General features: G+C 43.2%; 2 protein-coding genes and 1 long non-coding RNA gene across 3 annotated transcripts in view; 1 reads left to right on the top strand and 2 right to left on the bottom strand.

Moving 5' to 3' along the window:
• The first annotated feature begins 7,124 nt into the window (after nucleotides 1-7,124).
• On the top strand, nucleotides 7,125-16,232 carry KCNV2 (potassium voltage-gated channel modifier subfamily V member 2). The gene is made up of 2 exons (XM_033085474.1): nucleotides 7,125-12,494; nucleotides 15,922-16,232. Exons 1-2 carry the CDS (start codon nucleotides 11,055-11,057, stop codon nucleotides 16,195-16,197), a joined length of 1,716 nt encoding a protein of 571 aa, XP_032941365.1. The 5' UTR covers nucleotides 7,125-11,054; the 3' UTR covers nucleotides 16,198-16,232.
• LOC117010670 lies at nucleotides 13,752-16,054 on the bottom strand. The gene is made up of 2 exons (XR_004420731.1): nucleotides 15,970-16,054; nucleotides 13,752-15,215 (listed from the first exon to the last, which is right to left on the bottom strand). It is a non-coding gene; the product is annotated as an uncharacterized LOC117010670 (long non-coding RNA).
• PUM3 (pumilio RNA binding family member 3) overlaps nucleotides 16,160-17,004 on the bottom strand; it is an 83,173-nt gene continuing 82,328 nt past the window's right edge. Inside the window, exon 20 of the transcript XR_004420730.1 lies at nucleotides 16,160-16,234. The gene's annotated coding sequence lies outside the window, so the exon portion shown is untranslated. The remainder of the gene's footprint in view (nucleotides 16,235-17,004) is intronic.

The following is a 17,004-nucleotide window of genomic DNA, read 5'->3' on the forward strand; positions in this document are numbered from 1 at the left end:
CCAGAACACATATAAAAAAATTTAATACGCAACATAATTACACTTGTACTGTCCTTTACAGCTCCTCAGATGGATTTCAAGAAGGGCTACCAACAATTTAGACAAATTCCTGTTTGTTACATTGCCTAGCACCTACATTAGATATTATCAGTTAGTCATGTAAGGATTGTTTCTCCTGAATCTCCTTCATTTGTGAATGAACTGTTTACTTTCCTGACTGCATTTTTTATTCTTCTTATTGCTGCCTCAGGTCACCAAGTGCCAGCTTATTCTAGCAAATGTTTTCCTTCCTTCCTTCCTTCCTTCCTTCCTTCCTTCCTGGAATCCTTCCTTCCTTCCTTCCTGGAATCCTTCCTTCCTTCCTGGAATCCTTCCTGGAATCCTTCCTGGAATCCTTCCTGGAATCCTTCCTTCCTTCCTTCCTGGAATCCTTCCTTCCTTCCTTCCTTCCTTCCTTCCTTCCTGGAATCCTTCCTTCCTTCCTTCCTGGAATCCTTCCTGGAATCCTTCCTGGAATCCTTCCTTCCTGGAATCCTTCCTTCCTTCCTGGAATCCTTCCTTCCTTCCTTCCTTCCTGGAATCCTTCCTTCCTGGAATCCTTCCTTCCTGGAGTCCTTCCTTCCTCCCTCCCTCCCTCCCTCCTGACAGCTTAGTGCTAAGCCATCCTCACACAGGGTGAATAAGGATGCTGTTACACTTTGAGCATTAGCTTCAGCATGCCCATATAACCCCAGCAGCAGTGTCTCACCACTTACGCCACAAGTGCACTTGCATCAGGGAAAAGCTCACCTGCGCCTGACTTCTGATTTCCTGAAGTAATTAATGATTAAATTAATGTTACTGTGAATCACCTTTCATTAATATATTTTATTTTTCTAAGTCTACCTAGAGAAATAAACTGCAAGTCTGCTGATAATGTTTTTTAAGCTGTCTACATCCTTTATTTGTACAATGGTTATGCACAATAACAATGACATCATGTTTCTGCAGAATATTTAAAAGATACTCTCTTCCAGGCAAATCTCAAGAGACCATCTTGTGTACAGAGATCTGCAATTCCAGTTTGACAGAGAGCATGTTGCAATTAACATGTCATTACAGCAAAATTAACGTTCATAATTACAAAATAGTATTTGTGACCTTTTTTAAAACAGCAGAGCACAATGTGTCTTCTAAAAGAACCTATTTTCAGGACGATCTTTAAAAGCAGTATTTGACAATGCTAGTGATTAGCTTGAACAGGCACTTGTTACTCTGTCACATTTGAAAAGCTTCTGCAGTGTTGCAGCTCTACCTATTTCTTGCTCTTGCTAGCCTTTGAGGGTAGGGTAAGGAATGAACTCATTTTTTACCAGAAGTCAAAATCAAAGGAGTGTTTTCACAGGTATATTCCTTACTTCCTCAGAGACACTATCAGCAAAAGATCTTTTCTCAATCTTGCTCACTCTCCAAACAGTGACAGTTTCTGAGAAAAACAAAGAAAAATAAATTTGTGGGTATTGCACTGCATTGAGCAAGAGAAGTACAGAGTTGAGAATTGAATTCTTCTCTAGAAACGTTTAGCCTGTAAATCAAGCCAGTGCAGTGTATGGCCACAGCAGGAAAATAAAAGAGAACTTGCTCAAATCACTAAGCTATATTTTCATGATATGCCCAAACTGCTCACTGCATTAAAGTGGTTTGCAAACGGCACATAGTTAGGGTAAGGAAAGCAATCTTCCTGACAGATTTGCACACATATGCACAAAATATGTGTGTATGCAAACATCCATACACAAAAACTGGCTAAAATCCAGGCTTGCAAAAGCTTTTTTTTTGCCCCTGAACTGATTTTATCCTTGGTATGCAGCTTTACAGATAGAGAGCTTTGTTATGAATCTGTTAACGTTTGGAATTTAAAATCACAATAAACTCTGAATTAAGCATCTCAATAATGACTGAAATCTTTTCTTCCACTTCACAAAGTTAACTAATTTCCTCTGAAAAGTTCAAGGAGCAGCTAGTTCATTTTTAGCCAATCTTTCTTGTGTGTAAGGAAACTCTAATAATTTTGCAGCATTTCAACTGGTATGCTAAAAGCATGCACTTTCTGTTCTTTGAACTTCATCATATAACTTCATATTAAACTCTCATGATGAAGCTGACAAATGAGCCATCAAACATGCTGTGGGTAGAGAAATCTTCATGAGGAACATAAACACTATGCTAGTGTCACTGATTCTGTAGCGAAAGATGCTGCTGTAGAACAGGTAGATAGGTGGGACCAAGGCAGTACAGCATAGATCCTACAGGGGCAGAGAAGGAAACAAGAATACATGCCAGAAAAGTAGAGGACATGCAGCTGCAATCCCACAAACACAGGGAGAAGGAGAGGGAGAGATGTGGCATGCATAGGCATGAAACAAACAGAATTTCACAACTGCACAGCCTTAAAAATCCCACTATAGATTATGGACTTAAAAGTCTGGGGTCATGGCACCCCTTTTCCCTTCTTTAAAGGTAATGTTTGTGTGAAACTGGATACATCTCTGGGTGGAGGATGTGGCAGATGCCAAGCTGTTCTTTCAGATTTGGGATGTAGCGCAGCATTCGACCTGCACATGAGGGTAATTCAGCTGCAAAGCAGCAAGTAAATCTTCAGGAGACAGGTAAACTGTCCTAATTTACAATCAATGGTAGTGCTGGTATAAGAAAGGCTTAGGAGCAGCAGTTACACCCAAGGAAATAAGAAGGAACAATGTAAAAAGTTATTACAATGGATATGTTTGTTAAGGGGCAGAACTTGGAAAAGACTTTTCCTGGATATATACCTTGCATTAAGTCCTTCCAAAGTCTGTATGATCCAGTTACAAGGATAGTGCATGAATGATTGGGTTTTTTTCCATTTTGCTAGCTGGTTTCAGTGAAGTCTAAGTAAAGTACCAGCAGTTTTCGGTACAGCTTGTGACAGAATGCATAAATCAAAACAAAATTCTGTCCAGAGGCCATAACACAGGTATCTATCATATTGTTCTGTAACTGGGACCAACACAACTCACTGTAATGCCACCAAAAGGAATCCAAGATTAAATGTACCTCCTTTTTATTTCTTTTTTTTTTTTTTTTTTGGCAGGGGGGCAAGGTGGGGTGGGGCAGAGGGGAGGTGGTTGGTTCGTTGGTTGGTTAGTTGGTTTTTTTTTCCAAGATCTTGATTTTTGGATCACCATAAACTGTGTCAAATTGAGATTTGTGTTCCTTTTGGCTGGTTCTTGCTAGGGATGGGATGTGAACACAGTAAAAAGGAGGAATGGTGTCTGGAACTGCACCAAAATGGTACAGTTTTCAACTCAGTAGGCTCTTTGTAATTCATAGGACAGATGGATGTCTAGCCCACCATTGATCCTGAAATCTGAAAAGGGGATGCATGTCATGCTGCTCAGTGTGCCACGAAGGGCTGTTTGGTTGTTCCGCACCTTCATCTGTGGCTTCCATTTTGTGACTTTATTGGTGTTGATTTTTTTATTGTTTTTTTCTTTGTATAGTAGCATTTTTGTAGAGTCCTCTCATACTAAAAAAAAAGCAAACACATGCTACCAGTCAAAAGTGCCTTTATCACACACAAGGAAACAGCAAAACAAACAAAAAGGCCACAAGTGTACATTCCTGGGAGAGAGAGGAAGTGGAAGCACTGCATAAACATATCAATACTTCCATTCAGTGATATGAAAAAGATTCTCAAAGCAAAACTGGCAAATCTGTCAGCAAGAGAAATGTTTACTGCCATAAATCTGTAATGGTCAGAAAATGGAAAGCCTGTTGATTGCACAAGTCTCTCCTCCCATACCTTTAGCAATGTGTTAATGTTGGTCTCTGCTTCCAGCATATTTCCTATTTCTTTACATGCAGTTCATATTCATTCCCACTCATTTAGTAAATTTTTTCTTGCTGCTGCCGTTGCGTGCTTTTTCTGTTTGTTTGTGTTCACTGCAGGGCTGGCACCAGTTGCCTGGTGAGCTGAAGAGCTGCTTATTTTCATGAATGAGCCACCACATACAGTCAGCAAGGCCCAGTGGAAAGCCCAGCAATATGAAATGCAGAAAATACTGTTTTGTTCTTCTCCTGCTTGTTTTCAGGTTAAATCACTTTGTTCTTCAGCATCCCATCTGTAAAAAACTCACTGAGATAGGGAGTATGGTACTGCTGCTTTTGTGTGTGTCACATTTTCATGTGTGTTTGCTGCTGTAATGTATTGACTTGCTGAAGCACCTAAACACTGTCAGTTCGTCTGTTGAAAAAAATTGTAATTTACAGCAATAAGTAGAAGTTCAGTGGGAGGGGAAAGTGATAGCATAGAGTGGCCAAGGTAGAAATAGACACTGACAAGGACAGGCTGATACACAACAGCAGTGGGAGTGCACGTCATTTGTCCCGGGTCTCTGGATTCAGGTGTGCTGCTGCAGTCAGTTGGTACACCCCTTGGACATACATCACTGCTGCTGCCTGGATGACACAGCCTGAATGCTCAGGTGACACAACAACAACCCCACCCTGCCCCTCTGCCTCTGGTCTATGTCTGTAGCTGGCATTCTGTGCTCTTTCCCCTTCCAGATGAAGGCAACACTGATGAATGAAGGAAGGGGATTGCACAGGCACATGAGCTCTTACCTGGAAGCAGGAAGAGGTCAACAAGATGACACTGATTATTCCACCCCTCAATTACCCTTTCTTCCCACATATTCATCTTTGCTAAGCATTGTCTGGCTGGCTGCAGCAGCAGGGTTGGTAAGTGAGGGAGAAAGAAAACCCAACAAGCAGAAATAGAGAAAACAATGACCAGGTGTCCTGGGGTGACTTTGGGGTGTTGAATTGTATCCCCATTCATCTGTCTAGCCTAGAAATAAGTTTTGTACCTTTAAGGTGGGATTTGAGAGTGAAGTGGGGGAAGGAGAAGCAGTGGAATGTCTGAGGTGGTTGTTTTCAAAACACAGAGAAAGGAGTTCCATCGCTTCGTCTCCTGGACTGTGTCGCCGTGGTGGACAGTGGGAGAGAGCTCCCCTTTGCTTTTAGTTAGTTTTTGACTAACTGAAGCAGAGAAGTTCCCTGGAAAGGTTTTTCATTTTTCCTGGAATTATTGGAACCTGCTCTGGACTGGGGACCCGGGTGAAGCTCCCAGAGCTTGCACCTGTGGCCACCAGGGCCTGGTCTGAGCAGTGGCATTTTCCAGCACCAGAGGGACTGAGAACAGCCTGAGCCAAGCTGCCACCAACAGGAGAGAGACTTTTTGAATTTGTCATCTCTTCAGAGCAGGTGATTGACTGAGGCTTTATATAAATTCTTTAAAGTAATTTTAATTTTAAAATTATTTTATTTTTAAACAAAGAAAAAGCATGTGTACAGTAATTTCACGAATACAAGCCGCACCAATTTGACCAAAATTTTGGTGGAAACCCGGAAGTGCGGCCAATATTCCGGGGCGGCTAATACATTAACAAAATTCTAAAAGCTGCCAACACGGAAGTGAGAGCCCGCGGCAGCCCAAAGCCAAGCTGGAGCCCGGCCGGCCCTGGCAGAGGTGGGAAAGCCTGGCAGAGGCGGGGCCAGCAGTGTGGGGGTGGGCGGCTGAGCCTGAGCCAGCAGGGCGGGGCAGGGGGGGCGGCAGAGCCCGGGCCAGCAGGGTGGGGGAGCCCGGGAGAACTGGGGCTAGCAGTGCAGGGGAGCATGGCAGAAGCAGGAAGGCCGACGGGTGGGGCTGCCTGGCAGCGGGGGAAGCCCAGCAGAATCGGGGCCAGCAGCGTGGGGGAGCCCGGCGGTGCGGGGACCTGCAGTGCCGGCCAGGGCGAGGAAACGCGGCGGCGGTGCAGACGGGAGGGGGCAGCCGGCGAGCCTGGCGGCGGCGGCGGCAGCCCTGCCGGCTGGGCGAGCGAACGCGGCAGCGGGGCGGTGCTGACGGGAGAGGGGGGCCAGCGAGCCCGGCGGCGGTGGCAGCACCACCCGGCCAGCCCCGCCGAGCCGTGGCACTGAGCTGGGCTACCCGGCCCCGTCGGCAACCATGAGCGGGCCGAGCCTTCCTGGCCCCGCCCCGAGCCAGTAAAGCCCGCTATGCCGCGATCCTGATACTAATTGGCCAATTTGTGAAAGCTGCGCACGGATTCTCGCGACGAACGAAAGTGCGGCTAATATTCGGGGTGCGGCTTATCTACTGACAAAGACAGCAACATTGTCGAGGCACCGGAAGTGCGGCTTATAATCCGTGCGGCTTGTATTCGTGAAACTACTGTACTCAATTCAGAAGCTGATTTCCTCAGTGAAAGGGCATTACAACTACAGTTGTATTAGTACAACAGTGCCCTATCCTGGAAAAGTCAGCACTCCTAAAAATGAAGGTTTGCAAAGACTCATCTGCTCATGAATGTCTTCCATTTTAATTACAGCTTTCTGTTGTTAAAATCCTGTTTTCAGGAAGCTAGTACCCAGAGCACTGTCAGCTTACTGGACAGCATTCTCCAATGTCACTTATTGCTAAGTTTTCGAGTTTCTTTTCTTTTTCTATTCTCTGATAGAATCAGAGAATCATACAACATCTCAGATTAGAAGGGCTTCATAAGAATCGCTGAATACAAATCCCAACTCATTGCAGGACTACCTGAAATTGAACCATATGACTAAGAGTGGTGTCCAGACAGTTCTTGAATTCTGACAGTCTTGGTGCTGTGACGAGTTCTCTGGGAAGCATGACTCAATCATTGACCACTATCTCCATGAAGAACATTTTCCTAATGTCCAGTCTGATCTTCTCTTGATGCAGCTTCGTTCCATTTCCCCATATCCTATCACTGGTCACCAGAGAGAGGAGATTAGAGGAGATTACCACTCACTCCACAGTCTACCTCGAAGAAGTTGTAGGTTGCCCTGAGGTCACCTCAGCCTTTTCTTCTCCAAGCTGAGGAAACCAAATGGCCTCAGTCTTGCCATTGAGAACTTTCCCCATATTGGTCATACTCCTACGGACACTCTAATAGTTCAATGTTCTTACTTACCCTGTGGCACCCAGAGCTGCCCCCAGCACTCGAGGTGAGGCTGCCCCAGTGCAGAGCAGAGCAGGACAATCCCCTTCCCTGCCCAGCTGATGATGCTGTCCCTGATGTCCCCCAGGACACAGGGGGCCCTCCTGGCTGCCAGGGCACTGCAGACTCATGTTCAACTTATCAGGGCACCCAGATCTCTTTCCCCAAGCCTCTTGTCCTCAAATCCACATGTACATCCAGGATTACCCTATCCCAGGTGGAGAATCCTGCAAACGAACTTGTGTCATTTCTAATTGTTGGTAGTTGCCAAAATCTCTAATCTACCCACATCTCTCTGCAGAGCCTCTCTACCTTCAAGGGAATCCACAACTTTTCCTAGTGTAGTATCATCACCACACCTACTTAATGTGCATTTGATCCCTGCATCCAGATCTTTTATAAAAATGTTTTAGAGCACTGGTGCTGAAATGGAGCCCTGAGGAACCTCTGGTCCCTGGCTGCCAGCCTGATGTAGCAACATTTACCAAAACCCTTTGAGCCCAACCCACCAGCCAGTTGCTCACACAGCCCATTATGGACTCAACTAGCTGTGTGCCAGGCAGTTTATCCAGCAGGGTCCTGTGGCAGACAGTAACAAAAGCTCTGCTAAAATAAAGAGCAGCCCACATCTAGTGGGTTCCCTTGGTCACCTAGATGGGTTACTTTGACATAAAAGAATATTAAATTGGTCAAACAGGATGTTTCCCTTGTGAACATGTGCTAGCTGTGAACAATGACTGCATTATCTCTCAAACATTTTTCAGTAACTCCCAGAAAAACCTTTCCTATAATTTTACCACGTCCTGCAGTGAAAATTATAGGCCTATAACTTCCAGAGATTTCTTTTTACCTTTCTTGAAAACTGGGACAAACTTCCAGATTCCAGCTGACTGGGACATCTCCAGACTCACAGGACAAATGAAATGACACAATGCAGAGAGGTCCTTCATCAGCCAATTCTTCCATGGAAAGAATCCTATCCAGCCTCATATACCTGTGTATGCATCCAACTGAAACAGCAAGTCTCAGACAATTTCAGGACTGCCTGGGAAATCTATCATTGCCCAAGTGACAGCCTTCCAACAAAGGCCTCCAAGGATCCCAGCTCATCATTGGTCTTGAAGACATATGGCAAAGGTGTCATCATTTTATTTGGACCTCATTAAACGATGGACCAATGTTATCTCTGGTCCTTTTTTTGCTGTCAGCATATAAAACCCAAAAAACCTTTTTTGCTTTCCTTCACAGCTTGTCCTGGACAGCTTGAATTCTATCGGAGTTTGGGTCACCCAAATTTTCTCTCCACAGAAATGAGCAGCATCTCTGTAACCCTCCCATGTCACCTTGCTTCCAGTGTTCATATGCTTTCCTTCTCCTTCTAAGCACACTGCTCAGCCAAGTCAACCTTCTGCCCCATTGGCTTGGCTTTCAACACATTGTGTTTGGCTGCTCTTGCTCTTAAAAAAGAGTTCTTGGGAAGGGATAAGCATGTAACTCAAATAACTTAACCAAAAAAAAGTTCCCAAGGGACTTCACGAACTAGTTCTTTAAGCAGCCCATAGTTTTCTCTTCCCCATACAAAAAGACAAGGAATTCTTACTATGACATTTATGAAGAAAAGAAGCACACTGAATAATACAGATAAGGGGGAAAAGTGGTTCCTTTCTAGTCACTTCATTTTCCTATGTATCTACACTGAGAATCTAGCACCTCAGAATCAACTCCCACCAGAAAATAAAGAACATATATTAAACTATTTTATTTTAGCTGTTTTGTCTGTTAGAGACAAGTTTGAGCAGAGTGCAGCAGGTGCCCCAGAATTCTATTCCCAAGAATATTTAGGTCAAAAGATTAGTCTGAGCAGAACAAAGCTAGTGATCTTCCCTGCTTTGCTTAGTAATGATGTCCAAGATGTGAGTCCATGTACATGAGGAGCTGGTGCCTGACAGTCATGAAGTTCACCCTGTAGAAGCTCCTGCTGCTGCAGTATGGCATAAGAAATAATCTCTTGAATAGTGAGCAATAAATCTTACTGGATATCTCTCAGAAGAGGCCAGAAAGCCTGGCAAAAAGCAAAATTAAATGTTACAGCAGAGACTGGCATGAGGAATATGGTTATAGTCTATCCTGGATCTTGATTAAGAAATATTCAAGAATTTTCGGTGCTAAAATGATGGCATTGTGAACTACTTTTTTCTTGCATTTGAATTAGTTTTCTTAGGAGAAAGAAACAGCCTCAAAACTTGACATGAATTTGCATTAAGGTTGCTCTACAAAGGAGTCACCATGAAATGGTTTAATGCTCAAGGCAAGCTTCAAACCTGGTTGGTATCTCTAAAGAGATATTAATAGGGGCCTTGCATCTTTTGCAGCAAGAAAGAGAACTGGCAGGGGAGACCAATTCACTTTCAAGCAGAGTTAAATATGAGTTACAAATAATTCAGGCCTTAAACAGTGTGACTCGAAACCTTGAACAGTTTAGTGTGATCCACTCAGTAGAATACAGACTGAGACCAAAAGTATTGCAAAATGCTCAGCTATGGCATCTTCCATTTTGTCAAGAATTAGTAAAAATAAATACAAAAGCTACAACTGAAGGTAAGGAAACAGGAAAGAAGAAGGAGATATTCTCATAGCAGCAGCAATTGCTTCACATAGGACACCATCAAAACAACAGTATTGGGATCTGAAGATGCAAGAAAATGAGACCAATGTAGAAGAACAGGAATTTGAGGACAATAAAGTGAAAACACTGCTGCAGTGCTCTGGGATACACTGTCCCAGTAGCCTGTGTGAAAGGGAGCGGGAAGCCTTCCAGACCAGTAAGGGTGTTGCCAAAGCTAGCCGTTTTTCAGTGCCTTGTCTCTTCCTGCACCAGCCTGGACACAGGTGGAATAATGAGCTGCTGCTTAGGAGTCACAAGTCAGGTGCTAAGAGCATGCACAAGGAGTGCATTTTGTTGAGTGCATCCCCTGCTTTACAGGAACTCCAGCTTAGCTGAAGTGCTCTCAGTGACAAAGGGAAGTAACCTGGTTTTTGGGATGCTCATTATTACAGGAATCTCTGGTGCCAGCTCAACCACAGCTGAAGACGAAACCTCCATCCAAACACAGGGAAAGCATTTCTCCTGCTAGTTACACACTGAAGCTTTATACTAATCTAACACTATCTGCAAAAGAAATAAGAGTGTCTTTATGCTGTTTATGCTGTTTATGAGTTTGAAGCTGGAAACCCCTTCACACCCCCGTCCTTTGCTTCCACTGTGCATTAGACCTGCACTTCCACTGTGCATCCAAAATTTCAGGCACAGACTGAAATATTCCTTAGCTCTTACTCAAATGGAAGTGTTCTAACTGTGAATAAAATGAAATTACTTTTATTTGCTCACCTTTTTGAAAATATTTTAAGAGCTACTCCAGTGAGTTCCTACCCTTTATCTGCGTATCAATTATTAATTATTTTCATTAAAGAAAACCGAGCCATGCTATGCTCATGGGGATGAAAGAAATATGCAATGCTCTCTTTCTCTCTGCCCCTCATACATTTTTATTTGAGATTATTTTTAATCCATAGGATTAAAATAGGAATTTTAATAGGAAATAGGAAAATGTGTGGGTTTTATTAGCAATAAAACTTTAGGGGATTTCCCCCCCTACTGATTTTTCATAGTTTTATGGATCCATAATCACTCACGTCACAGCTTAAGGGAAACGAGGCTTGAACAGGATAATAGCCCTTAAATCCCCTCCTCTAAGCACTCAGATCTTTGCTGTCAGCAAGATTAAAACGGTCAACAGCAGTCTTCATGTGTCTATATCCCACACAGGTCTTTCACAACAACTGGAGTGGTGGCTGGCAGGGAGAAATATGCAGAACCACTGCTGCGCATGATACTTCTGAGAAAAAGAGATTAGAAAACCAGGTTGTCGGTTTTTGCAGTGTTGAAAAGGACTGGTGTTAACTGCTTGATCAGGTGAATTAAAAGAGGGCAGAAGAGTAAGGACTAATATTATGTTGCAGTTTAACAGGCAGCAAGAGTTTCCTTTCCTAAAACATAAAGGCAGAGAGATGGAAGTACCAAACATCCTCCTGCAGCCCAGCAAGGGGAAGGAAAAGGAAGTCGTTCCTGTAGACAAGCAGAGCAGCTCCTCTGCCACCACTCCCTTGAATGCCCAGACCCTACTGCAACTAGGACCTGAGGGGAATTACAACTATTATGTGGATGATGAAGATGAGGAAGATGAAGAGAAAGAACAAGAAACATGGCCACATGAAGATGCATTTAAAGGAGAAGGCAAGGCCTCATCATTTATTCCTTGTTCCCCTGCTCTTTCCCCAAGAACCCCAGCCACAGCATCTGCTCCATCTGTGCTGAACATCAATGTCGGTGGCCAAAGTTACCGCCTCACCTACCAGGCAGTGGCCATCTATCCCAAGACCCGCCTGGGCCGCCTGGCTACCTCCACTGACCGCCGTTGCCAGCTGGGCCTGTGCGATGACTATGCTGCCCAGGTCGATGAGTATTTCTTTGACCGGGACCCAGCTGTCTTCCAGCTGGTGTACAACTTCTATGCCTCAGGGGTGCTGCGGGTGAGGGACGAGCTGTGCCCCCGCAGCTTCCTGGAGGAGCTGAGCTACTGGGGTGTGCGTCTCAAATACACACCCCGCTGCTGCCGCATCTGCTTCGAGGAGCGCCGGGACGAGCTCAGTGAGCAGCTGAAGGTCCAGCGGGAGCTGCGCTCCCAGGCAGAGGCTGAGGAGAATGAGCAGCTCTTCCACCACATGCGCTACTATGGCCCCCAGCGCTGGCGCCTCTGGAACCTCATGGAGAAACCCTTCTCCTCTGTCACTGCCAAAGTGATGGCAGTGGCTTCCAGCTTCTTCGTGCTCATCTCTGTGGTGGCCCTGGCACTCAACACAGTAGAGGAGATGCAGCAGGTAGACTGGAAGAGTGGGGATAGCCGGCCTGTCTTGGAGCACGTTGAGACCTTGTGCATTGCATTCTTCACACTGGAGTACCTGCTGCGCTTGGTCTCAACCCCAGACCTGCGCCGCTTTGCCAGCAGTGCCCTCAATGCTGTAGACCTCATTGCCATCCTGCCCCTCTATCTGCAGCTGCTGCTTGAATGCTTTACTGATGATGACCAACCCCGGGGTCGGGGCTCCCAACATGAGCATGATATTGAGAAGGTGGGACGGGTGAGCAAGGTAGGACAAGTGCTTCGCATCATGCGCCTCATGCGCATCTTCCGCATCCTCAAGCTGGCCCGCCACTCCACGGGGCTGCGTGCCTTTGGCTTCACGTTGCGCCAGTGCTACCAGCAGGTGGGCTGCCTTCTGCTCTTCATTGCTATGGGCATCTTTGCCTTCTCTGCCATGGTCTACACAGTGGAGCACGATGTCTCCAGTACCAACTTCACCAGCATTCCCCATGCTTGGTGGTGGGCTGCTGTAAGTAAACACATCTTATCTTGCTGGGTAGCTGGAGACCCTCCCTTCCCTTCCCTCCCCTCCCCTCCCCTCCCCTCCCCTCCCCTTCCTTGCTGGAGTTGCTGACAGACTTGAAAACAATGGGCTCAGATCAGTGAACATCTGCTGTGAATTCTGAGCTTACAGGACATATGCGCACGCACACACACACACACACACATGCACTCATTCACCTCTCTGTAAGCTTAAATCAAGGCTTAATCAGGCAAGGGCTTGAAATTCCCATCTCTCCAAATGCAGACAGTATTTTCACTTTTAAAGAAGAAGTGGGCAAACACACAGCATAAAAAAGCATTTCCCAATTTACTGCCATTATCACCGTAGGCAAAACAATGGGGAAAAAATGCCTGCATTAGGCTATCTAGTTATGGGGCTTTTGTTCTTATTCTATGCATAGATCTTCTGCGACCCATCATAAAACTGCAGAATGGTAAGACATAGTTTATTAACTACAGTCAGATCACTCAAACTTTAAAAGTGAAAGCTGTCCCAGAACTCCAGCTGTTAAAAATCCAAAATCTCTTGTTTTATGAAAGAGATTGCATTCTGGTGTGCTGCAGAAGATGTGTGTATTTGTAGCATCCTAGATGAAACCAGCAGGTAGCTAGACATTGTGGATGCCAAGGGAAGGCATAGCACCCACATCTTGGCCATCCATAATCCTAAGGTTTGTCCTAGGCTATTGTCATATACATTTTGTTTTGCAGCAGCTGATGTCAGCCTGCATAGTTCATTTTTATGCAGGGGCCCAGGAGCACTTCTGACTCCTGAGCATGGCTATGTCCCAGCCACTTCCCCAGGGAAAGAAGCCCATGAAAATAGACTGGATAGGAGTTAGAACATCTCAGCACAGACACTGGATGCACCAGAATGCATATGGGGCCCACTGAGTAGTAATACCAACCAATTCAAGGTCACTTCTCCTGGCCAGCTGTCCTGGAGCCCAAGGTCTACACTTCTGGTTTAGCCATGGACAATGAGATGTGACGGTTTACCACACATTTGCAGTGATTCTGCACATGGCAGAAAAAAAGCCTTACAGACAAGCATGGATGCACACATTTATATGTGCACATGAGAAGGTGTAACTGTGCTGAATACCCTTTAAGGTGGGCCATGGAAGGATGGAAAAATCAGTGAATAAAGGAAAGGGTCCTGTGATGTCATCTTCACAGATCATCTGTAAGTGATATACAAAGGCTATGAAAACACTGGTGATTCACACATTGCTAAAATATATTTTGTTTTCTGAACAGGTTATATGCAGTCTTCAGGACTCATTTTTGTAAACCGGTGACACCATAATCATTTAGATATTCCTAATAAACTTACATGGCTAGGTGAAAAAGACCTATTTAGATGAGCAATTCTGTCTTCAAAACAGAAGCTGTATCATGCACATTGCAATTCCAAAGCATAAAACATTTTTTAAAAGCCTATTTGTTCTTTAAGACTGTAAATTAAAACACCTAGATCATTCAAATTTTATAAAAATTCAACAGTATTCACCATCTCACACATGCAGAAGAAACATCCCTCCTAAATTGTTACAGACAATGAATAAGACTATGCCAGTCGTACAGAACCTTATCACAGGATAACATTTTTGTCCTGGCTGGTAGAGATAAACATCTTGCCTTCATCTCAGTATTTATTTTTGGAGATATTTATCCTGTATTATCATTCAAATCCAGTGACTTAATTTCCATTAAACCGAATCACTAATCCTTTTTATTCCACAGGAAGCACCAGGTGCATCCTAAAAATGTGCTCACCCAGTGCTGTCTCATGTATTCTAATGCTTTCTTCCTTTAAAATATGATTCTATTTACCATTTTAGAGGGTGGTAAACTCTACACAGTGACCTTCTGAAGACTTATTTTCAGTGAAAGTCCTACTATCTGTGGCTTTTTTTTGGTCAGAGTTTTAAGTTACTGTTTAACAGATACACACAGACATTGTGAAAAATATTGAATACAATTAACTGGCTAAAAAGGATCTCTTTCACAGACTAGAAAGTGAGAGGTGACAGAAACATGCAAGTTTTACCTGTCAGAAAAAAAGTTATATTTACTAAGTGTAAAAATTATAACACATTAAGATGTGTACAATGAAACTAAACAAATTAGGAGTTATGTTGACTGTTTGAGAGTATATCTTTCAAATGTAGTATATCCATAATCAAACATCAATTTATTTTTTATCTGAATTTTACAATGGAAATATTTCAGTAGTTGATGTAGCACTGGACCCATAACACAGTGCCTTCATATATCCACAGGCTAGAAAGAGAAAATTATATTGGCTGAGAAGAAAAATGTGAAGGCATGTGCACAATGAGCTGGCAAAGTGTTCAGATGTATAGAAAACAAATACACTAAACACCATCATTCTCAGAAAAAATAAAATCAAACCAAAAGAAACCCAAAACAAAACAAAACAAAACAAATAAAACCCTCCAAATACAACAACCAAAGCTTAAACATTTTAAACAACCTCTAAATCCATCTTCAAAAGGAAATTCAGCAAAAATTACCCAGCGGTGTACTTATTTAACACTATAACTATATATTTTGCAACCATACGCTGCAAGCAAAAACTTTGAGGCTACAGTTCCTTGTAGGTATGTAATTATTAAAGTGGATTTTATCTAAAAACTTGCAAGTCCTGGATCATTTCTTCCTGTAATACAAATAGGAAAATTCATTTCATAATTAATTGAAGGTTTTCATATGTTTTTCACTAGTTCCTAATATACATATACATATATATATATATATATATATATATATATATATACATCGAACAAAGGCAAAACTCAATATACAATTCACAGAATAAGTCCCAACCCACAGAATAAGTCCCCCTCTATCAAGGGCTTTATCAGCACAGTGGATTTAGAAACAGGACATCTGTTCCAAGTGACATGATGAGGGAGCAGGGTTGCAGCTATCAGCGGATTTGCATGGTCAGGGAGTTATATGTCTCCCTACAGTCAAGCAAACTCACCTTCTGGACAGGGTGGTGTGGAAATTGTCTGGGAATTCCCTCTGCAGGGCAAAAATCTAAAAATCCTCTTCAATGGTGTCAAACCATTGTCTTTCTTTACTTCATGAGCGGAATTTTTTTAAGTTTTTATTTTTTATTAGGGATATTTTGCATAAGAGAGCTAATACACACAAAAAAACCACACAAACAAAAAAACCAAAAAAACCAAACAAAAATCCAACAAACAAACAAAACCACCAAAAAACCCCAGCAGAATGTTTATTTCAGACTTAAAATGCAAAGTATATAAGAGCTAACTTTACCACTGTCCCTGGTCAATTAACATACCTGTCTATGTATTTCTTCTCAGCTAATAAGCTGCGTGTTTGTTTGCCTTTAGGTCAGCATCTCTACAGTGGGATATGGAGATATGTGTCCAGAAACTCACCTTGGACGCCTGTTTGCTTTCCTCTGCATTGCTTTTGGAATAATCCTGAATGGCATGCCCATCTCCATCCTCTACAATAAATTCTCAGACTATTACAGCAAGCTGAAGGCCTACGAGTACACTGCTCTCAAGAAAGAAAGAGGGAAGGTCGACTTCACACGGAGAGCCATGAGGAAAATATCTGAGTGCTGTGGAGAGGGTGCATCTCACCCTTTGTCACAGCAATGACAGCTTGTGCTTTGGATACTGGGGAGCAACCAAGAAGCTGAAGGAGAAAGAGGAAAAGTAAATCAGCCAAAAGATAAATGAAAAGGGCCAAAAGTAACAAAAGTAGGGGGTTGTTTTCAAAACTAAAAAGGCTCAGATTAAAACAACAGATTTTTAAAAACTTTGATAGTCTGTGAGCAGCACTTAAGTGCTTATCAACTCTCTGAAATTACTTCCTTTAGATTAAACACTCTGAATACATCTCACATGAAGATACAACTCTGCTACTGATAAGATTGACAACAAAACCCCACCATAATTGTACAAACTGAAAACAAATTGCTGTCATTAAGGGTCAGCCAACTTACCCCTATCAAGGCAGTTTCAAAAATTAAACAAATAGAATACCCAATATACTGACTGCATCACTTAAATTGGTTTTGCGTCAGCTTTCAATTAGAGGAAAATGGCCTTGAGCACTTACCTTAATATTAGCAGCAGCTATAGTCCTTAAAATATCAGCCTGTCCTATTGCCAGATAGCTATGCTTCATTGTTCCAATTTTATTTTTCAAATGCAGTCCTGCAAATGAGCCCTCCTATCTTCAAGCCTAGTCAAGTAATGCACTGCTTTTAGCATTTCCCAACCCCCACCTCTATAGTCACCTTTCACTATGACGAGAACTAGTGAAGAATTCTGGAGTCTGAGTTGATAAATCTCACTGATCAAATCTGAAAATATTTCCAAACCCAAACCTTTTTAGGTATAGGATTAAGTGATAATTTAATTTGCAGTATTTAATGTATCTACTTACTGGATTGTTAGAAT

Source organism: Catharus ustulatus, chromosome Z, assembly GCF_009819885.2.
Source record: "Catharus ustulatus isolate bCatUst1 chromosome Z, bCatUst1.pri.v2, whole genome shotgun sequence".
Classification (NCBI taxonomy): Eukaryota; Metazoa; Chordata; class Aves; order Passeriformes; family Turdidae; genus Catharus; species Catharus ustulatus.

Bases quoted from the DNA above. Each gene is read 5' to 3' on its own strand.
- KCNV2 (XM_033085474.1), top strand. From the start codon at position 11,055: ATGTTGCAGTTTAACAGGCAGCAAGAGTTTCCTTTCCTAAAACATAAA. The intron at 12,495-15,921 runs GTAAGTAAACAC...GTTTGCCTTTAG, and splicing joins ATGCTTGGTGGTGGGCTGCT to GTCAGCATCTCTACAGTGGG.